Source organism: Schistosoma haematobium, chromosome ZW (assembly GCF_000699445.3).
Source record: "Schistosoma haematobium chromosome ZW, whole genome shotgun sequence".
NCBI classification, from domain to species: domain Eukaryota; kingdom Metazoa; phylum Platyhelminthes; class Trematoda; order Strigeidida; family Schistosomatidae; genus Schistosoma; species Schistosoma haematobium.
This window is the reverse complement of record NC_067195.1, coordinates 51,067,680-51,091,928: the sequence shown is the minus strand read 5'-3', so window position 1 is coordinate 51,091,928 and position 24,249 is coordinate 51,067,680. Positions and strand designations below refer to the sequence as shown.

Below are 24,249 nucleotides of genomic sequence, written 5' to 3'. Positions count from 1 at the left end.
GCCTCTCAAGTAGTATCATAGTCCACACACAAATGAAGTGACTTGTGTGTCGTATATGTATTCGGTGCCCGTTTGTACCAATATTTATGTGTTCAAATAACTAAATCAACTGTGAATGATTCGATATTACTTATTGCATTTATATAAATCGAAATCACATGATACTCCGTTTGTATAGAACAAATTTACAAAGAAAAAACAACAACAAACAAATCTATAAAGATATAAAATCTTTATCTCAATTAGATACAATTGTTACCACTAATTTGTTAGATAAAATTTCCCAACTGGAAAAGTGTTTTTTGTTTTTGAAAAAAAAACTAAATCAATCACTATTCACTTACTTTCTTTTATATTTATTAATTTATTGTTACAGACTTATCAACATGGAGTATTTATATATTTGGATTGTGTTATTTTATTTTATTATTTTTTTGTACGGAGAAATTTGTGCCACTTTCTTTCTGTTATCGAAAATGATTTTTTTTGTTTTTTTTCTTCAAATCAATGATTATTTTTTTGTTACTCATCTATTATTATTATTTTCTTTTTTCCACATCAAATGAAGAGTTTCAAATGCTTTTTCATTTTATTTACTTGTCTTAATTCTATGAGAGTTTTGTCAGTGAATAAAATTAACAACAAAAAAAAACACGAACAAACGGGAAATTGTTAATTGTCTATTCGTGCATACACATTTTTTTATTATTCTTATTACTTCCAATTAATGTATGCATAGACTATGAAGAGTTCTGTCTTTGTGTATGCACGTCTAAACATTGTTATATATATATATATATATATATATATATATATATATATATATATATATATATATATATATATATATATATATATGCCCTATTTGCTCAAGTGACAATTAATTAATCCATGAAAATATTTCTGTGTCATTTCCAAAGTAGATAGAAAGAAAATAACAATATGTTTCATTAACATGAAATTGTTTCACTAGTAAATTTTATTCTATTTTATTTTATTCTATTTTTTTATGAAAAAATCGAAATTTCAATCACTTGAATTGTTATATAAGGATTTTAAGAATAATGTTGAAGAAAAAAACAGGGACTGTTTTATTTTAAAAAATAGTTTGCCTACAATCAATATGATTGTGTTTTTTTTTTACAGAGTGACTGTTTCCATGATATAGATTTGTAGTTGACAATCGATTTAAAGTACTTAGGTTATACCTCACTGTTCAGTGCTAAGAAAATTGATCAATTTATAGAAAAAAATAATTGTTTTTTTTACTAATTTTTCATTGAATATCTACGTTTCCTAAAGTTGTTTAGTCAATAATTGTTCATTGATTCTCTAGCTAGAGAAATGAATTATGATTAAGCATCTTTTATGTGGTCCATGGTTTTCGATTGATATTAGCTCGTGATGAATATTACCTTTATATTAATCAAAATCAAATTATGACCTACCCAGCTCAGAAATAATCACATACCTCAACACCGATATTCTGAAATACTAGTGAGAAGGCATATACTGTACAGTTAACCACATCAAGAGTAAGAAAGTAATTTACCAGTGTTTCTAAATGACCCTCATAATATATCAAAATTTCATTAACTTTGAAAAAATACGGATTTCTGGACTTCCATTTAGTGACTTAGGAGGACTACATTTCTTTTGTAAGTTAAAAGTCTTCAGTAGTTTTCTTTATGAGTGCACAATATTAAGCTACTCAAGGCTTGGGTGAAACAGTTGTTTATTTCTCCTTGATTTCTATTGGTTATACAATGAATGTCAGATTGTGAGGAAAGCCACTTTCAAGATTCATCGAAAATTGCACAAGATAACTATTTTATTTCGATAATAGTATTTTTTTGAATGCTATTCACAAAGTCTAAAATATAACAAGTTAGTAAGGATGAGAACAACAACAACTGAAGATAAATAAAATCAGATGTAAACTGTTATATCTCTAAGGGTAAGTAGTAAGAGAATAGATTATTATTGAAGTAAAACAATTTGAGCCAAGGTTTTCAATTATTTATTTGCATTACATTAGGAATCCTAGTTGACTATCTTACAATCATCTAATGCACATAACTTGTTGAAATAGTTAATGCAGTACATGTATGTTTCATATTTTCTTCCTAATCACTGTGAAGGTATTCATTTTTATTCCATGTCAATTATAATGAACGTTATTCATCGTGGTTCGAATTATTTTTTCTGGTGGTCGACTGGATTATGAACACCTCGACATCTGAGGGAAAACACAGCATACAATGGACCGCTCAGAATAAATTAGACGATTTGGACTTCGCAGATGATCTAGCCCTCCTATCGCGTACACACGAACAAATGCAGATAAAGACAGTCAGTGTAGCAGCAGTCTCTGCATCAGTAGGCCTCAGCATACACAAAGGGGAAACTAAGGTCTTCAAATACAACACGGAGAGTAGCAATACATTCACAATTGATGGCGAAACTCTGGAAGATGTAGAATCCTTCACATATCTGGGAAACATCATCGATGAACAATGGAGGATCAGATGCAGTCGTGAAGGCGAAGATTGCAAAAATAAGGGCCACATTCCTACAGTTGGAGAGAATATGGAACTCAAAACAACTGTCTGTCAACTAACATCAAAGTCAGAATCTTCAATACGAACGTCAAGACGGTTCTACTGTACAGAGTTGAAACAACCACCATCAAGAAGGTACAAGTATTTATAAATGGTTGTCTACACAAGATGCTCAACATCCATTGGCCGGATACCATCAGCAACAGCCTTCTATGGGTGAGAACAAACCAGCTTCCAGCTGAAGAGGAAATTAGGAAAAGACTCTGGAAGTGGATTGGAAACACATTGAGGAAATCATCAAACTGCATCACGAGGCAAGCCCTAACTTGGAATCCTGAAGGGAAGTGGAAGAGAGGAAGGCCAAAGAACACATAACGTCGGGAAATAGAAGCAGATACGAAAAGGATGAATAACAACTAGAAAGAACTGGAAAGGATTGCCCGGGACAGTGTTGGATGAAGAATGCTGGTGAGCGGCCTATGTTCCTTCGTGAGGAGTAACAGGCGTAAGTAAGTAAGTATTCATCGTAATACATCATAAAGCTATATGAACAATATATGTATTGCACACCGGGAAAGAGTAAAACTCCAAAAAATGCATTTTATATATAAATTTATCACATAACATTTTGATAAAAAAAAACAAACTTATTGCTATTCTATCAAAAACTTAATTTTAGAAATTATTAATTCATTATACCTTTCTTAAAATCCCTATCAAGAAAAAAAGTATTGAAAACCCCCCTAAAAAAACGAACACTAACGAGTGATTAACATGAAAAGACCAAATGATACCAATTTAGTTTTGATTCAAACAATTTTTTAAAATTTTTCTTAAAAGAAAATGTTGCTTATCAATTCAGTAAATATAAATTGATCTCTTATCAACTAATTTTAATAAATGTATGATCTTATTTTTAAAATTACTTTTGTGGTGCGTGCTACCTATATTGATATAAGTAGTATATTATGCGAGTCAGGAATTAATGTCTGGCAGCAGAAGATAAGGCAAGATCAAGAAAACAAGAGCGGGAATAGAATGCAATTTGTATGAAAATGTAAGAACAATGAAGTCTGAGGCATTTTGAGACAACTGGTGTACATTTTGCAAATTAACGATTTAATATATAGTTCTCAGATTTTATTGAGATGCTCTGTAATTCTGTGTCGAATACGTTCGGTTGTCCCCACCCGTTTTCTGTTCACTACACTTCTAGAATTTTACAATTGTTTGGTAAAACTTTCAAATCATATATCTTTGGCATCATTAAGAAAATGTTTAATTTTCTAACTAATATCTTTTATGTACTTGGCATTCAATTATGAATTTTAATTAATATTTGTATATTCAGAAGCGGACAGTACTGGGTTCGAGTCCCAGAGTGACCGTTAACACTAAGATGCAGGTACATCCAGCTGACGAGTCCCGAATAGGAAGAAACGTGCAGCAAACTGGATTTCACTGCTAGACACTATTAATCTTTGCTTAGAATAATTTTTATTTAACTAAAATTTATCATATTATGTTAGTTTTAAAATAGTTTATAACTTACTTGACTTGTAGACAAACGAAATCTGTTTGATTCCATATAACTTGGATCTTTGAAAATATTTGGTAATTCTTTACCATGATCTAATGCTATTTGTCTTAGACCAAGTAAATGATTATCTACACCATGACCAAGAATAGTTTCAAGCATAATTTCTGTTTGCCATTCCATTGCTTTGCGTAATAAACGAATTTTTTCATCTGTCTATAAAAGTTTTTATTTTAAAAGTTATCAGTTAAAACTATAATTGAATTCGGTAAGTAATAAATTTTATGTTTTGAAATTAACTCAATATGAACTTTACAATTTACAACTATACATATTTTATTCAATGAAGTCATGATATATATGAATGATAGCCAGTGGTACAATTCAAAATGCTTGTTTTGTCCTTTTCAGGACTCATGAGCAAGCCGCACACGGATCTAACTGTTTGAGCATTGAACTCTATTCCTATCACTTCAAACACCAGTGTTTTATTTACTAACCAATTGCATCCAAATAGTGACTAATTTGTTTAAAACTACAGACCTTTGAAAAATGACTCAATTTAGTTCAACGAAGATGTCATATTTTAGTAAGAAAACAAACGTATAATTACGTTCGTTCTCTCATTGATGCTTGTCACTTATCTGCAGAGTTTATTACAGAAAACTTTCAAGGTATTTTTGATTAAGTATTAAATTTATTTATGCAGGTATGTAAATCCACGGGACGCTGGACAGTAATATCGCAAATCGATTCAATTCGGAAATGTGATTCTTCGTATACCAACTCAGCAGTTTGAAGGTGAAAACCCCAGTGTGAATTCGTTATGTTCATAATTTAATCCATCTAAGTTATGGGTGCATACTGATTAAAAATCCTATACTAGAATGAAAACACTGCCCAAAATCTGGTTTTCACTAGTTATCTGGATAAAATAACCCTACTACCTCAAATATCTCTGAACTGTACTAATATCTATTAAACCACTCATCCTAATACCATAAAAAATTCAGAATTAATTGCGATGGTTGTAATAAATCACAAATAGATGACTAAGCTCCAATTTAAAGATCTATTCATTGAGGTTTATGTCAGTGTCCTTAATTATGAATGAGTTTAACTGTTAAATGATTGTTTAACTAGAAATAAGATAGAATTTTGATGTGCACCAATAATTGAACAATTTTCTTCGATCTATTTACCGATAATATAGTTTTGTTCTTAAATCTATCATTACTTATCGACAGTTTCCTTTTTAACCGTGAGTCTAACTAGATTTTTTCATTAGAAATGATTTCATTAGTGTGTCCTGGTTAGTCTGCTTGAATTATGTAATTCGAACATTTTTCTAAAATAGAGTAAATGCTGCTATAGCACAGGATTGGCAGAGTTAATCTCATGTAGGTTGAAACAGCCACTGCTAACTAGCATGAGTAACTTGATTTTTCAAACAATTTTAGATTTTCATCACTCGATAATCAGTTGCTATTACTGTCATTTAATTTTTAGTAATTGTTAGTTGTTTGTTATTATCACATTGAAGCTTTTCGTTTCGTTTTTCCCTACTCCATATTTTTCTAAGGGATAATCATCTCAGTATAAAGCTGTGATGATTGTTAAATCTCAATGAAATCATGAACCGATCAATATTAGACCACTATTGAAATCCTGAACGGCCGTTCCGTCCTAGTATGAAAACCCTCAGAAGTGCGCGTTCACGACTCATGATGTAGGAATTGAATCCAGAACTTTCGGTTTAGTGCTCCCACGTTTTCAATAGACGTCTGACATTGATCGGTTCATGGTTTCAACGGTTTATTCTCTTAATAGTTTTCATATTACTGTCTTTGAAAACTTCAGATCATGACACAATCTTCTAACGCTTATAGTTCCCGCACATTTTATATCTCAATCTTGTTCTACTGTTTAGTTGTTTATTACATATGTTAAATGGCTACAAACAGTACTGTACAGCTTCACTAAAATAAAATTACTTACTGAACATTTGGTCTGACCTGTCATTGCTTTGCACCATTCCAAAGCTGGCATTGAACAAGCTCTAATATTATCAACTCGAGCTAAAGCAAATCGTCTTGTTGAAGCACTTTCATAAGTTGGCACTAAATATTTATGCAATCTGTTAAACATGGAAAACAAGCATGGTCAGATAAGTTAAGAGATGAATTAGTCTTCTATCATAGCTTTAAAGCAATCTAATCAGGTAATGTTACAAAGTGGTATTGTAGAGGAAATTTCGGATAATCTTGAGCCGGATAGTTTTTGATATTTATTAATTGTTACTGTTAGATGATTGAAGATAGTCTTTATTAAAATCTAAACCTAGATTTTGAGCTAGTTTGCATTCATCAAGTCGGCGTATCTATTATTTTTAATGGTTTTGATGGTCCTCGCGAGATTTGAATTCTTATCAGCAGGTGTATACAAAAATTAAACCTCATGGAAATCAGTGAATATGGGACATAATCTGGTTATTGTCTACAAATTTCTCTTGAAATGGAAATCAGCCTTTGTCTCGATGAAACCAATTTTACTGGTCGACATCTTATGTCTGAAGAATATACAACTTTTGATATCTTATATTTCAAAGAAATGTTATGAAGTGTTACAATTTTTGTCAATCACACAAATGATAGTATTTTTTCTTTGCAGATCTCTCTAGTAAGATGATCATCTTTGCAACAGAATATTCTTCGCTGAACTAATCTTTCTTATTTTGTCTCAATGGGTATATTCTGTTTACATAAAATTCTAGCTATGTAATGAAGAACTCTCTTGATGACAGAAATAACAATATATTGTTACATTCCCAGAAACATTTTCAGTCCTTTTTATGGACACTTTTATCATACAGAAATATGATTTTTGCGTTTCGCATGAGTAATTTTATAGAATAAAGCAGATGATCAAATAATATTTTGTGATTGTGGAGTGAAAATTATGACAAAGCTTTATGGTGTTAGGTGGTTACAGACTTTGTGCAGGAATCTTTAAATTAGACTTTTTTATTCTTTTGTATTCAGCAGTAATCGTTCTTTGAGTTTATAAAGGATTTTATGATACTCTTTAAATTGAAGTATACTCTATCCAGCCCCACAGTGAGGGGTATTACTGGATATGATGTTGATCGAGATTTACCTCCTTCATGACTGAAATTTTTACCCGACGGGGTCATTTGGTAGCAACCGAATTCCATGGTGCTTAGTATTGATCAGACTCTAGCAGTCAACTCATTCAAAAAGTCACCTGTTTGCCAAGTAACTCAACAACATCACCGAATTCTATTTGTCGTTTTCTTCAAAGTTAGACAACATGATATTGGTCACTACTCTGTAATCTGTTAGTACAAATTTATGTTTACATACCGTGATTTGGGTGGTAGCATATCATATCTACTTTTTTATCGAATGACTAAATTTTATTTGGAAAAAAACGAAATTTTGCAAGTAAATTGTATTTCCCTTAATCCCATGTAGATATGTGATGAACGAACACTCAGGTGTGGAAAACCAATTTGTTTGATGTAAAATTACACTGTGTTCATAAAATATGAAAGCCATGCACCGTTTGCACATCTTCCATCAGTTTTCTATTACAAACTTAATCTTTCCTTCATTCCTGTCGTTTTTACAGTTACTCTGTTTACACTTCTGTTCTCTTCAATACTATCGTTTGCTGCCAGACATTTCACTTCTGATCGGTGTTACATAATACTTACATCTGTCAACATAAGTAGCATACACAACAGAAGTAATGAAGGGTTAATCGCATTATTATTGCTATTTTTTCGAGCTTTGTTGACTATTTCTATAATGTATTTTTGAATTAGGAATTGAAAGACAACTTGTATCCTATCTACCATAAACTTTATTGCAACTAAAATGCTTTTGTGATTATGATCATGATTATTTTCAGTTCTGTACTCAAAGTGTACTGAATAATTTTCCTACTAGTTATTATGTAATAAAGTATTAATAGTCAGTTAACGGTTACTGAAAAAAATAGTAATCGTGAGGCTTATTGAAGTTGTTAGATGTAAAAATAACAGTTTAATAGACCAATAAACTACCATATATATACCCATCGTTAGGTAGTTCAAGCTAAACGTCAGCGAGCTGCGTATGTCATGTCCTAGTCATCATTCATCATCAGAGTGTGAATAACATCTTGAGAGAATTTCTAATACTCAGTCGATTCAAGCTCATATAACTCAGTGTCCTAGTTACAGGTGTTATGACGGAGTTCTTCGGATCGCACCTGACCATTTTAACTAAGGAAAACTAACGAATATTTGCGGTAATAATTAACTCAGGTTTACTGCTGAACACAATTATTTTTTATAAAGATATACAGCATTATTTCGCATGAGTACATTCCATTCGAAGCAAATATGAGTTCAAAAGTGATCAATTGTTAATCTTATAATGATACTAGAGAAAACAGTATTTATGTAATCACATGGTTTTCTGTTTGATCAAATATTATATATATCATTTTCATATTTTATATTCCCCACTATTGAAGACAGCTGCCCGGCAAAAAGTTTTAGACACATTTCCCAACTGTGCAGATATTTCAATAAACCTTCCTGTTTTAGATTTGTTCGAAAGAAATAATTGTAAATCCTTTACGTACTCACGTGATATTATGAAAGGCTTACAATTTATCACGGTACTAAATGCTGAAACACTGAACTCATCGGCATATTCTCCACATTCTCTGCTCTTTGAAAAAAGAAACCGATTGATGATTATATTGGAATTCGTGTGTTCAATAATTGGTTGTAACACCTAAACTAAGAGTAAGGCTTCATTATTTAAGATGAGTGGAAAATCATGACTATTGTAGAAGTACTTATAAAATATAACTCTTGAATAATAATAAGTATTCGAGGTTTTATTTCAGTACTACACAACTGATGTCGAAAATTCTTTTCTTATGATAAAAAATAAAACTATTATTCCTATTTAATCAGTGGTTGTCCTACGTAAATAAAAAAAATCAATCAGTTAAGCTTTGCGAACTGTTATTATTCCATTGAATACAAACAAGGCAGAAAGTTTTCTGATTAATTAATTGTTCAGTCAACTACTTTTGATGTTGTTTGTTTCAGTTAGAAGCTTTTAGTACAATAAACGAAATGAATCAACCTAGAAATAACTTTTGTACAAGAGTGACCGAATATAGAGATTAGTTGATATGCAAATTTTTCTTCAAAATTGTGATTTGATATTCCGAAATGAATGTATATATTATTTGTTATTACTATTATTATTATCATTATTATTATTACTGTATAACTTACTTGAAATGAGCTAATTGTAAAGCTAATTGAATGAATGAATCTGGGCTCATGTTGACAGTTTTTGGGAATTCTCGTCCATATTGTTTATAACGAAGTATGTATAAGTCCAGATCATCTGCTATCCTAAAACAAAAAAGATAGTTTGTAATTATTTTCACCAGTAGATTTATAACTAATGAATAGCATTTGTATTTTAATAGTGAAAAATATAATGAGTATACATTTTTTGATGAAAAGTACCTTTAGGTTGATATCATGAATGGATTGATGTTAAACTACCATTAAAAACCTGGAAGCACTGGATGACTGTTTCGTCCTAGTATGGGAATTCTCAGCAGTGCGCGTCCAGCCAGAAGCCGTGACCAGTGAAGTTCAACCTTGTCTGTTGTGAGGTGGTTACTCACTGAGGACAATGGTGGATAATCGCCCAATATCGTGGAGTTGTTGGAGTTAGACACCGATAGATGCTGGCTCAGGGGTCTATAGGTTAAGCGATCGCGTGTGAGACCAAAGGTCCTGTGTTCGAGTCCCTTCGGTGCGGGATCGTGGATATGCACTTCTGAGGCGTCGCATACTAGGACGAAACGGCCGTCCATTGCTTTCAGGTTTTCAACGGTGGTCTAACATTCATCCATTCATGACATCAATCTAAACTCAACAATCTCCGTAACCCTATGCTGAAAATTTTCCTTCTTGAAGATAATCGATTCTACTGGTTAATCATAATATAGATAATAATATTAATAACGGTAATGCCTTTCTTATTACTCTTTTTATCCTTCATAAACTAAATAAGTTTTATTCGTTTGTAGTTTAGAAATGTTTGATATAGTTTATGCTATTTGTTCGAATTCATTGGAAAACAATAGTTTTAACGCTTATTGACCAGTTATCGAGTTTATTTACATAAATAATAGTCAATATTAGTTGCTTAATATGTGAATGTAATAGTTCTATACCCTGTAGTTCAAAGTACGTCCTACTGAAAGTAGTATTTACTGGCTATGATACAATTGAAAAATTGTCAGTCTAATGTATATTTTAATTTCAAAAGAAAGTTTATAATTATATTTTAGTAAAAAAGATACTAATAATCATCTATATTAAATTCACTTGGTATTGTTTATTTGAATCTTCCCATTGATGTTTAGGTCTGCAGTTGATCAGTCTCTTATGGGCATATGTGCACACTGTGCGTATTGCTTCGTTATTGCCTTAATTAACAAGCAATATTTACAAAGATGGATAGTGGCTAGCACTGAAATACAGGACACACACTTCGTTCTATTTGGGACTCTTCAGCTGAATGTAACTGCATTTCAAGGTTGATGTTCACTCTAGGACTCGAACTCAGTTCCGTTCGCTTCAAACTCCATCGCGTCATCCATTTAACTACTGATTCCTGTTAGACTTCTGACAAGTCTCGAATAGGACGAAACTTGTGTCCTGGATTCCACTGCCACCCACTATCCATCTTTCCTTAGAATCATCATTATTGCTTATTAAATTATTCAGTAGTTTTATGAAAAAGTTCGAGGTATCTTTAACTGTGATTATTTACTGCAAAAACTGATATAAGTATGAACAGATAATGATATTTAATTCAGTAGTAAATATAGAATAGTTTACTCTTCATGATTTTCTATTAATTCACACTTATCAAAAATCATAAAATAACTAAAACTCTCTCATCATATATTCAAATGGATGTTGAGATTGAACAATTCAAGTCACGTTTGTTTGTTTGTTTTTTGAGGGTCATTCAATGAAATAGCATAGCTAAAAGAAGATAATGAAGTTTTCTAAGTATTTTTTTGTATTTTTCAATCCATAGGTAAATAAAATTAAATATTATCAATTTAGGAAAAATTCGGTTTTTTGTATAAATTAATCAACATCTAAGGGAAAAAGCATAATTTAATTAAATCATAAATAGTTAGTATCCAAATGAACAAAAAGAGGAAGGGGAAGAAGGGAGAACAGGGATAAATGCTAACAAATCGAATTTATTTTAATTAAAAGCTAGTGAATTAACCAAAGAAAAGTTTTTTTCCTAATTTTCTGCATAAAATAACCGAAGAAATTGGAAGAATGTTTTTTTTGAAGGAAGTTTTACTTGAAAGAAAATAGGTAAATAAAATGTAATACTCTTTAATTAGATTTGAAATGATAAACACTTGTCGTTCAGTGCTTCCAGATATTTCATGGTGATCTAACTTCAATTGACTCATGATCTCAACTATTGAAATTACTACAATCTCCACAAAACCTTTTCTTATATTTGTCATTATGTTAAGGAAAATATATAAACAAAATGATATCAACATAGTTTTATCACGTAGGAATTCGAATCCCACTTTCTATAATGGTTATTATAAATGATAAATAACTGGCTGAATTGACTGTGGTTGAGTGAAGACTGCATATTAATCCAAATTAATGATACAAGCTCACAATGAACAGTTATCAGAAGAGAGGATAACTCGTCACTCATAAGCAAAATATTTTATACAAAATAACTAGGGTTAAGCTTTACTTAAAATGTTTATGAATGTTAGTTTATGGTCTTGTAAACTTTTGACGAATTTATAAGATTAAGGATTGATTGTTAGGGTTATTTGCTACCTATCACATAACAGTTGATAGATTCTACACCTTCTTAGTTTAAAACTCCCTAGTCAAACCTTAACAAAGCAAGAGCAGCATATTCACAAGTGAAGAACATTTGGAACTCAAAACAACTGTCAACCAACACCAAGGCCAGAATTTTCAAAACAAGTGTCATGACAGTTCTACTGTATGAGGTGGAAACTTGGAGAACTACGAAAGCCATTATCCAGAAGATACAAGTGTTTATTAACAGTTGTCTACGCAAAATACTTCGGATCCGTTTGCCAGACACTATCAGAAACAACGTACTGTGGGGGATAACAAACCAGAACCCAGCGGAGGAAGAAATCAGGACGAGTCGCTGGAGATGGATAGCAAACACTTTCGTATTGTTAATACAGGCCATGCTTTATCCTCGTCAAGAGGTATTCAAACAAAACATTTCTACTGAGTTTTCACCTGCATTTTGTCGATTCTTAATGACTGCGCTCACGTTTTATATGGATCTATTTTGAAATGAATAACTAATCATCTGAATTCGTCAGTGTCACCATCTCTGGCTTCCGAATGAATTAATTAAAATGTTTTTTTTGAGAAACAATGTATCGCATTAATTTTATACATCCATTTGTTCAGTATTTATGATTGTTTTGTTTAGGTATTTAAGCACACAACAACTATTTTAATGGATAATTTGTTTAGATTTCCTCGGTTCAGAACTTATTTTTTGAGATGCCTCGAAATGATGGAAATACCTCAAGTTATCTTTTACCCATTTTATTCTTAAGTTAATGATTTGTAGATATTTGAAGATAGTTCTTTCTACCTATTGGAATCAGCTAAGGAACTCTTAAAGATTTGAAGGCTCACCAGTGTCTCTATTCGTTATTAAGACTTGAAATGTTGACTATTAGATTACAACTCACTGACCAAGTGCTTTCACGTAAGTCTTAAGTGCAATCATGTTACTGTTGAGTTTAAAGCTAGGACGAAAAGGATATTTATCACTTCTTGATTCTCAACAAGTTATCAGCTGATGAGATATTATGATTAAAACTACCCTGGTTTTACTAAATTATATAATCGAGAAAAGAAAGAAGCTACTTACTTATCAATTTCATTCAAGGCGTAGTCAATCATTGATTTTGAATTATTGTCTAAATTCCATTTCATTCTTCTCGGATACGCCAATTCACATACAGATGGGAATCGAACTAATTTCCATCGTTTTACTTCTTTCCTAGAATTCAAATAGGAGGCAAATACCGTCTTTATTTTATCTTGCTTAAATTAACATATTCTTGAGGGCAAATTATTCTATAATAACATTATCTCTGTCAAATAAAAAGCTATATCTTTTTGTCAATACTGTTGTAGTGTGATAATAAGTATTATTTATCTCATGTCCTTTTTAATAGAGACATTCGAATGAATACCTACTGATGGTTAAGTTCCAGTGACCGCTGGATAAAATCTACCCTAGAAACTACTAAAAATTAGTGGGGAAGTCGTTTGATGTACAAACGAGGTTTTTCAACATGTTCAGTAATTAAATTGTGTTCTCATTACGATAACCTTCAATTAGTAATTTAATATTGATAGATTAACTAGTGATTAGAGAATGAAAGATTTTGTTTCAGTTTGAAGCAGTTTCTATTTATGAATTGGTTTCATTTAAAGAATTTCTGACAATTAACAATAGCTCTGTAGTATTCTATGATTTATTAATATTACGTATTGATCATTTTCACCAAGGTCAAAGCTGAGATTATTCAAGCTCCACAAGTAAAATGATCAGTTTTTGAACTTTCCAACTACTTAATGAGGACATTATTTAAAATGCTCTGGAAGTTATATTCCATTCAGCAAATTGAATAAGGCTCAATAACTTACATATATTGAAGAATATGTTCTATCAGACGTACTACAGCAATTCCTTCAGCAACAGAATGTTCATAATTAAGACCACAATTACCGTCACGGGAAATGATAAACTGAAAAGTGAAAGAAAAGCAATATTTAAGTGTACTCACATGAATCTGAAATATGGAAATAGAAATTGAGAATACAAATGTACAAATATATTTTTGGTACTCATTTATAATTATCAGTAAAGGTTGGGGAGATTATTGAGTTCAGATTGGTATAATGAATGGATCAATACTAGGCCACCATTGAGAACCTGGGAGCATTGGACGGCCGTTTCGCCATAGTATGGGACTCCTCAGCAGTGCGCATCGACGACCACACACGTGGGACTCGAACTCAGGACCTTCGGTCTCGCATGCGAACCGTATACTGATAATTATCATGTGCTCACCAGTGACTTGGTTCAATATAGTTTTCCTGTAGTTCAAGTGAGAAGCTTTGACCAATGGAGCTCAAATGTGTCTCTTGTTGGGCAGTTACTCACTGAGGACGATGGTGGACGGTCGCGCAATTTTGTGTATTGGTTGAAGTTAGACACTAACACCGTTGAATACCGGCTCAGCAGCGTAGATGTTGAGCGTCTGCGCGTGTACTACTGGGGAGTTACATACTAGAACGAAATGGCCGTCCATTGTTTACAAGTTTTCAGTGATATTCTAACATTCATCCTTTTATGATATCAATCTAAAATCATTTATAGGACTGTAAAGTTTACTTTCATTCAATTTAAATGAATTCTCAGCGTCTCCATCAAGCATTTAACAGCGGATTTAATAAATAGGCCACAAAGTTTCATTTTTCTGATAAATAAAGTCCGGACGAACAATATAATCCTTCCCTAAGATTTGAACACATTGTTTCTGAATTTATATTTGACTAAATTTGTTAATATAGATCACTGAATCTTAAATCTGTGATTAGAAAAATATTGTGATCATCACAATATCTACTACCTATACCTTAGGTTATTTTTCAGGTTACGAATGAGGAGTACTGAGAAATTTTGAAGTAGAACAAAGCAGGAGTCTAGTTCTTTTTAGTTTTAAATAGTTTGTTCCGGCTGATATCATGTTATGATGAATAAGGAATGGAAGTTATTTTATCATTATGAGCAACGATTTCAGTCCTAAATATCAATGAGAAGATTCAAACAAGCAATACAAAAATGAACTAAGCTTCTCCCTATTACACAAGCTAACATATAACTATGCTTGGTAGCTAAATGGATAACGCGATGGCATTCGAAGTAAACGGTACTGAGTTCGAGTTCCGTAGCAAACATCAACTCTTCACATGTACATCCACTTGACGAGTCCCAAATGTGTCGAAACGCTTGTTTTCGATTTCACTGGTAGCCACTATCCATATTTGTTTGTGATGCTTGTGAATTAAGGTAATATCAAGGCAATCCGCATAGGATGCACATATTCCCATAAGAGACTGATCAATTGCAGCTCTAAACACCAATTAGAAGATTCAAACAACCAATACAAAAATGATTTATAATTAATTGTTCTATTATATTTGAATAATATGTGAGTAGAATTGCAAATTATGATTGTTAAATAAACTGAATATTTACATTATAAAAAGAATAATTTTATATCTGTTATAGTATTCAATATAATCATGGAAAGTGCTGTTGGCTGCTGAAACTGACCGTTTATATGTAAATAGCTAATATCAGAAGGGGTTTGTGGAGATTTTTAGAAATTTTCACAGATTGAAATCATGAGTCAGTTGAAGCTAGACCACCATTGAAAATCTGGAAGCACTGGACGGCCGTTTCGTCCTAGTATGGGACTCCTCAGCAGTGTGCATCCACGATCCCGCACCGCCCGCGAGATTCGAACCCAGGACCTATCAGTCTCGCGCGCGAGCGCATAACCATTAGACCACTGAGCCAGCATCCAACGACGTTAATGTCTAACTTCAAACAATCCGTGAAGTTGTGCCACCGTATACCATTGTCTTCAGTGAGCTGATATTTCACAACAGACCTTGTTGAACCACTGGTCACGGCTTCTCACTAGAACTCCAAGAAATGTCTCTTGATGTCAGTCACTAGTGAGCAGATGATTATTATCAGGTGTTTTGTGGAGATTTTAGAAATTTCACTGGTTGAAATCATGAGTCAATTGAAACTAATGGTTAAGCGCTTTCGCGCGAGACTGATAGGTCCTGAGTTCAAATCTCGCGGTAGACGGGATCACGGATGCGCTCTGCTCAGGATTCTCACACTAGGACAAGACGGCCCTCCAATGCTTCCAGGTTTTCCATGGTAGTCTAGCTTCAATTGATTCATGATTTCAACCATTGAAATTTCTAAAATCTCTACAAAACTCCTGATATTATTTCTTATTATTAATTTCTAAGTTCTATTTACCACTAATCGTCTTTTTTATTTTAAATACTAAGTTCTATATTCTAAAATAAATTGAAGTAGTATCTGATTTTTAAAAGATAAGAAAAATGAAATAAGATTTTAATTATGATTTTTTATATTGTCATATTTTAAAGTGATATTTTGGGTGAATTATAACAGTACAATAACATCTATTAATTTTACTACTAGTTTTCCATTTTCTTGCCAATATTTTACTTTATAGATTTTTATTGTTTACTTATCTTCTGTTTTTCTTGTTGTTTGTGTTGTTGTTGTTGTTGTTGATGATGATGATGGTGATGCTAATATCATACTAATATATGGTTAAATGAAATAAGAAATAATATATAAGGAACAAATATTTCTGTTAACTAACATGAAATAGATATTCAAATAAAATCAACCCATTTCTATATAAAGACATACTGTCAAAATTTAATCTACTCATCTTCAATGACTCCCATGATATTTTTGTTTTATTTTCAACTTGATAATCTTTTCTTTTTTAACTTGGTTTGACTTGAAAAAAAAAGTTTTTCAACCTCATATTATGACCATTTTTTTTTGAAAAATAAAGTAATGTGGGTAAAAATTATATTGAAAATTAGTAGTTTGATTGTTTGCTTGTTTCAAGGAATTTTGTGGTATTTTATTTAAGAGGAATAGAATTTTGTTTGTTTGTCTGTCTCTTTATAGTAAGAAAAATTGGAATATTGAAAAAAAAACCACAACCACACACACGCACACATGAATGCACATACACACACATACACTTGTTTTCATGGTTGATAATCATTTGCTTTTCTCAATTTTTCAATATCATGAAATATCTCAAATAAATAATAAAAAACACAAGAAGGATAAACACAGGTCTTTGGATACATACAGACAAACATGTACACACACATATTAATATACATCGATACACATATTTATTTAATCTATAAACTTTTACAGTTTCATCTAAGCACTTCTACTCTCTAGTGTATATTCATTATGAATTATAGAGAATAAAAAAAAGAAGTGAACAGATGAACTTGGAATATGATAAATGTAATATGAGATGAATATGATATTCTATGATATATTTCTCTTTTCTTTTCTTTTTATAAGTGGAATTTCTTCCTTTCTCCTTTTTTCTTATGAACGCAACAAGAGAAAAATTTATTGACTTATGAAATTATTCGAAACCATTTTAAAATACATAAAATTTTCAGAGTAATAAAGAGGAATCTAGTTAAATAAATAGCAATTTAGCGTGATATTTTGATGATGATATCAAGAAAAAAATATTGTTATTCATAACACAAATAATAAAGATTAAGTGAAGTATAGTATGATCAATAATAATAGAGATAATGAATTAATAAAACGTAAGAAAAAGATCCAATTGAATTGTAGATATTCCTTCGTGAATAAGAAAAAGAAAAAAGTAACTTAATAGAAAGTATTTCAATAGATAAATATTTAGGCTACCTGTTTCTGCCATCTAGATATTTCGGTGAGACTGTAATTTATGGACAACCTTTGAGCGATGCTAAACTGACCATGAGAGTGTTCATCTAATAACTAGGACCAAATGAAGGTTATAAACCAGTCTAAAGAATTAGAATTATGATTTACAGTTGATAGTTAGGATTAGGAATTAGATTCAGGGTTTTCATCATGAACTGATGTCAGCTATAATGACAAAACTCGTTTAAGCGAAATGGATGAGTGAATTGGGTCCTTCATAAAATATAATCTCGACGATATATCAACAAGTTATCTAATTTTTTTGTTTTAATACATCATTATGGCTATTAATCGTGTAATCTATTCATATCCGTTTCTGAAAAGTGAATAATATTTCGTTGTACTAGTTACAATAGGCCCAATCAGAGATATTGTGGTTGCTGGTAATATGCAGCGAAAAGAATGTACATTATTTAGATGTCGACTGACTGGAATACTAACTTCTAACTGGCTATTACTCAATATTTTTTGTCAGGATTGATCAAGAAATAAGAAAAGGAAACTTGTTGAAATACTTTGAACTGAAAATCCTATGTTGTACGAAAAATATAATACTGAATAAGGCCATTAATAATAATAAATAAATAAATATTCTAGCAATACATTTTTTTCAGAGTAGTTTAAATTTACAAGTGAATGAATGAATTACAAACATTTTGTCACTTGAAATTATGGGTGGTTTAAAATGTATATATGTGTAGCGACAAAAAACAGAAGAATTTTTTAAACTTTTAATACATACACTTAGTGATCGTTTTCATTACGCATTGATATGAACTATACGTTTATGTGTTGAACTAAGATTTAGATGTTTAAATCATTATATTTCCATTGATTGGTCAAATGATGTCACACTTTGCATGAAGGTTCTAATCCCTATATATTTGAATGTGTACAAAATCTTGGTATTTTAAGATGGAGAAAATGAAATCTATTTTTTTGAGATCACAGAATTTTTGAAGTAATGATCGTATATAATCGAGCTACTAGGTGTAATGAAACTTAAGGTAAATGACAAAATCTTTAGTTCATTTTATAAAGTGTTGTACGTTTTTCTACTGGGGATTGTCAACATATATCTCATACACACCATACGTTAATGTGTGTCACTTATATAGTCATGAGTAGTATACAACGATAGTCAAAATTAGGATGTCTGGCAACAGAAGGTCGAGAAGGAAAGAACGGGAACACAACGTAATTGTTAGGAAAATGCAAAAACAATGAAGTCTGAGACGATTGACTGATATTTGTGAAAGGATTAGCCAAGTTTGAGACAATTGGTTGATATTTTCCAAATTAAGTATTTACTGTATGGTTCTCAGATTTTACTAAGATGTACTGTAATGTCGTACTCAAATACATTCATTTATCCCCACACTTGTGTTCTCGTTCACTACAATGATAGTCCAAGTAAACCATATGATTAGTTCGTGAAGTTACTCGTTATTATATGATGAATATTTCCTGGTTTTAGTTTGTATGTTTATTCTAATCAGTAACTGAAAGCTTTTGATATATATATATATATATATATATATATATATATATATACTAGACACATTTGTTGTTTACATTTTAAAAAAATAAGTTATAGAGTTCTAACATTTATACTCTTCTTCATTGCATTACTTTTCCTATCTGTACATTCATTCTTTTTTTTATTTTCAGATTGTTCATTTCCTTATTCAATTCAGTCTTAAAGTTTATACTAATCTATATTGATGTCTAACTAAACATTATCTATGTCTAATAAAGTAGTACTGTAAAATCAAGTTCAAAATAGTTAACTAGATTTCTTTTTCAATGTTTTGTCAGAATAGATTAGAAGTTTTTAATAAAGTTATTTTTTAAATTAAATGAATCAGTTGTTTACCTCTTGAATTACATCGTTCAAACTGTTCACAAATTTTCGCGCATTTATTGGTTGTTTTTATTATTTATATTAATTTTAATGTTTAGTTATTTCCCTATTCAAATATATAAACGTTTTACTTCAATATAATTTTAATAAATAATATGTAGTAGCAGTAGTAGTAATAGTAGTATTATTAATATTAGTAGTAGTGTGTTGTGGGTTACTTATATCCACATAAGCAGTATATAACGGTGGTCGGGCATAGAATGTATTTCTGTAGAAGATCGATAAGGAAAGAACAGAAACGGAACGCAATCGCTATGAAAATGCATGAACAATGAAATCTGAGGCAATGGATTAATGTTTGCAACAGGAACAGTGAAGTTTGATACGATGGATTGATAATTTGCAAATTAACAATTTACTATATGGTTCTCAGATTTTATTGAGATGCTCTGTAATTTCGTGTCAAATACATTCGATTGTCTCCACTCGTGTTCGTGTTCACTACAGTAGTAGTGTTGTTAGTGATAATTATCATTTTATTATTCTATTAAGAAACGATCGGTCTTCTTAAAAAATAAAATTTCTATACTACTAATAAATAGATTAGGAATGGAATAAGATAGATAATAATTCGTAGCAGAAACATAAAGATAATCGAAATAGAGATAACATCAGAATACCTTATAACAGCTACTATTACTACATATTGTTGTCATTAGATTTTCTTTTAGTCAGAATAGTATGACTAACATTATTATGTTATATTATTTGTAATGAATAATGCTGTAAATGGAATTACAATGTTACGTAAATAATATTTGATTCAGTAATGCAATTAGCTTGAATAAGAGACGATTGAAATTCGTGTTTCATCATTTATTTCATTTTTAAAAAATGTATTCTCCTACTCACAGAGCTAACCAAAATATACTGGGGTAAGATTTCTGTATAGTTCGTTCGATTTGAAGGAAGCTTATGACGTAAACTAGAAAGGACTAGGCAGTTGTCTCGTCCCAGTATGAAATTCTCCAATTTTCCTCATCTACTAATTTGCTACTGACTGAACTCAAAGCTTGTAGACCTTGTGATAATCATATTATCTACAAACCAGTAAGTCAAGATGAGATAACCTACCTTTTTAATCATTATCAAATGTTGTTAGTAATGTCTATTTCAGTTTACTCACCCGACTTAACTCCAAAAGTTCAGTGGTCACTGATTTTAAACAATTGCTTAGTGAAGGTCAGTTCTCTGCATAAACATTTTTTTATTGAGCTACTTAAGCTTCAAGATTGAGTAAAAATGTCAAAAAAATTAGCTGCTAAAATGTACTGATTCTCTCAAGTTTTGTTTAACTGTATATTTCGCTAACTGTGAAATCAGAATGAATTACATTGAATTTCTGTAATTAAACTGTCTTAAGATCTAACAGAAAACAGTCAATAACCATTTCTATCTACTTTTAAAGTCTTCATAAGTTCACAGAATATATTTTGTTTTACAATGTAGTAAATGTTAAACGGAATCTTTAAGTTGAAACATTTTCATCAGATTTCTTGTTAGAAATTCATTATCAAGCTTTATTACACATTCATTTGATGTCAAATTATGGTGGAAATTGTCTTTCATTTATATATATATACTTTCAGACAGTAATATCTTGAAGAGGGTAAATGGCATTTCAGTAGTAAACGACGACTGTAGGAAATAATTGTTGGTTTACTATCATCAATCATCAGATAGACGATAAGCATATCCAAATTTTTTATGAATAATAGAAAATAAAACTAGTTTATAAAGAGCTAATGTTTACCATTAATTGCGTTCTAAGTAAAACATTTATTATATGAAAGCGAACGTAAAAACATCAATGTTAATAATAATGATAATAACAGTGTACACTATAATTACAGACTACCAAGCAAAATAGAAAGACAAAATTATTATTATCATTTTGTTTCCTAAATAAGTAACCTTGACCACTTACTTATTCTAAGAGTTAGTTTTTTTAATGGACTTTAATCTCCGTCCGTAATGTTTGTTTACACCTTTATGTATAATTAGTGTAAAAGAATTATAGGTTATAAGGGAATTTTTTTATTAGTTCTGAATTATTAAAGTTTATTATTGACTAAATAGTAAGTAATTGTTATTCAAGAGTCTGGTTTTTTTTACAAATCTTGTTTGTCCAAATATATGAATGCCAGATTTGAGGTTAAATTGTGTCAGTCATATACAAGAATATTATTAAAGTTAACTTATGATTTACAGGAAGATTTTCAATTCCTTGACTATTGTTTATTAACTGAAATTAAGATAATTATCACCTCTAAACAACTTAAAATCGCCAAAAGCTAAGGATCTTCTCTTGCAAAAGTAGTACTGACCTATGAAGTTAACCAAGTGGAGAGTAGAACAGTAACTTACTAATTATATCGGATAAATATTACTCTATATTATATAACAAAACAGATAATGAGATTGTGAATCAATAGTCAAGGTATATCATACTCCCTTCTAGACGTGAATATCTCGAATCCAATCCTAAATTGGATAATGGGTGGTCATAAAGGAAATTCAGAATGAATAAAAGGTTGATTACATTATATTCTTTAATAATCCTACAGCTTATATCAATTTGTAAAGAGGTCAGAAGATAGAATAAAATATCATGCATTCGGTGGAGAACGAATAAATTTCCATCATCTATTATCATTAGATGTACGGTAAGATGTAATGGACGATTTATATACTTTAAATTAATAAATTCTTAGAAATACATTTAAGTAAATATAAAATTATTGATTAGGTTTTATAATATTATGAAATTATGAAAATTGATATCAGATATACAGACGATGAGTTAGTTGAGACTGTTTATTTATTTAATAGTTGATTTCATCAATCAATTGAAGCTAGATCATCATGGGAAACCTCGAAGCACTGTACAGTTGTTTCGTCCTAGTCTGGGACTCTTCAACAGTGCGTATCCAAGATCTCACCCCGCGAGATTTAAGTAAATGATTAAAAATTGATAGATGAAAATAAAACAACTTAGTTTCGACTATTTTCATTTACTGATTTAGATACATTCGATTTAAAGCAATTTAAAGTAAATCTTTTTATTTTCTAAGACAAAATAGAAATCTTACTGAGTAAAGTTTATCAATTTCGAAGAATCTTTAGGAAAGTCATTATTTTAGAAATATTAGATTGAGTAGATAAGTGAGAAAACCAGCAAAAGTATATGGTAATAGATTATTATATAGGCTTTAAACTGATTTAAAGATAATTTACGTTACAGACTGACATTAACTAGATCATCACAAAAAAAAACCCAATAAAAATCGAATGCGCATTTTGTCCAATGAGTTTTCGAAATATTAAAGAAGTGTTAATCATCACTGATATTAACGTATATTGGTGGTAGAACATCAAAAATTGAAAGAAATAAGAGATATAAACTAATGGATAGCGATTCTGTAATAGTAGTAGTAGTAAGGTAGTATTTTAGAAGTAAGACCCAAAGGTTTTAGGTTTGATCTTTCACCGAGTCGTATATACTGTTGAAGTACTCTGCAAAAGAATGAGATAGCTACCCATTACTACTTGTTATTTTTTTTTGATGATCACTTCATTGAAGTTAGTTTGATTGTAAATTATAATAAAATACTTTTATCTATCAACAAGTAACTTATCAACAGTTTGATTTTCTTTAACCATATACTTAATTACATATCTTGATTTTACAAGCTGATAAACTTTTACTCCCCTTTGAAATAGAAGAAAAGAATGGAATGATACACATAACAAAAAAAGCTTTAAAAGAAGAAATCAAAGTAGACAGGGGCTAAGTAGAAAAAGAAACAAAAACTACAACAAACTTCAAATAAATTAGTAAATAAAGAGAAGAGGAAAAAAATACTTCAAAGATAAACTAATAATTAGAGAAATATTTACAAAAAGAAAAAAGAAAAAGAGAAAAAGAAGTATATAATTAGAGAATATTGTTTAAGTCAATACAAGTATAAAATGAAGCAAATTCAATGTTAATATGAGGTGTATAGATATGTGACATTAGAATGGGGTATTTTTATTTAAGAAGAAAAATTCTAGTTAATCAAATTTAAATTATTGAATGTTTACTATAAAGTTTCCAATTCATGACTAGTTATATATAATAATGAAAATGAAATAACTAAATCAACTCTGTCTGATCAGTGAAGTGAAGTTAGTTTGAAATAACTAAATCACTATTATCATTGGATGCCGGCTCAGTGATTCAGTAGGTTAGGCGTTCGCACGCGAAACCGAAGGCCCTGGGTTTGAATCCCGCGAGCGGGGTCGTGGGTGCGCACTGCTGGGGAGTCCCACAATAGGACGAAACGGCCGTCCAGTGCTTTCAGGTTTCCAAAGGTGGTCTAACATCAATCGGTTCATGATCTCAATCAAAAATAAATCAACTCTGCCTGATCAGTGAAGTGAAGTTAGTTTGAAATAACTAAATAATTCAAGATTTATTCA

The 24,249-nt window shown here is 30.8% G+C and overlaps 1 protein-coding gene across 1 annotated transcript in view; it reads right to left on the bottom strand.

Annotated features, from left to right (window-relative positions):
- Positions 1–24,249, bottom strand: part of MS3_00003817 (uncharacterized protein) — a 69,926-nt gene that overhangs the window by 8,757 nt on the left and 36,920 nt on the right. Inside the window, exons 8-12 of the mRNA XM_051211678.1 lie at positions 13,925–14,025; positions 13,140–13,271; positions 9,422–9,544; positions 6,097–6,235; positions 4,114–4,314 (exon numbers count right to left, since the gene is read on the bottom strand). Of these exons, the coding sequence (XP_051071767.1) occupies positions 4,114–4,314; positions 6,097–6,235; positions 9,422–9,544; positions 13,140–13,271; positions 13,925–14,025 (696 nt within the window). The remainder of the gene's footprint in view (positions 1–4,113; positions 4,315–6,096; positions 6,236–9,421; positions 9,545–13,139; positions 13,272–13,924; positions 14,026–24,249) is intronic.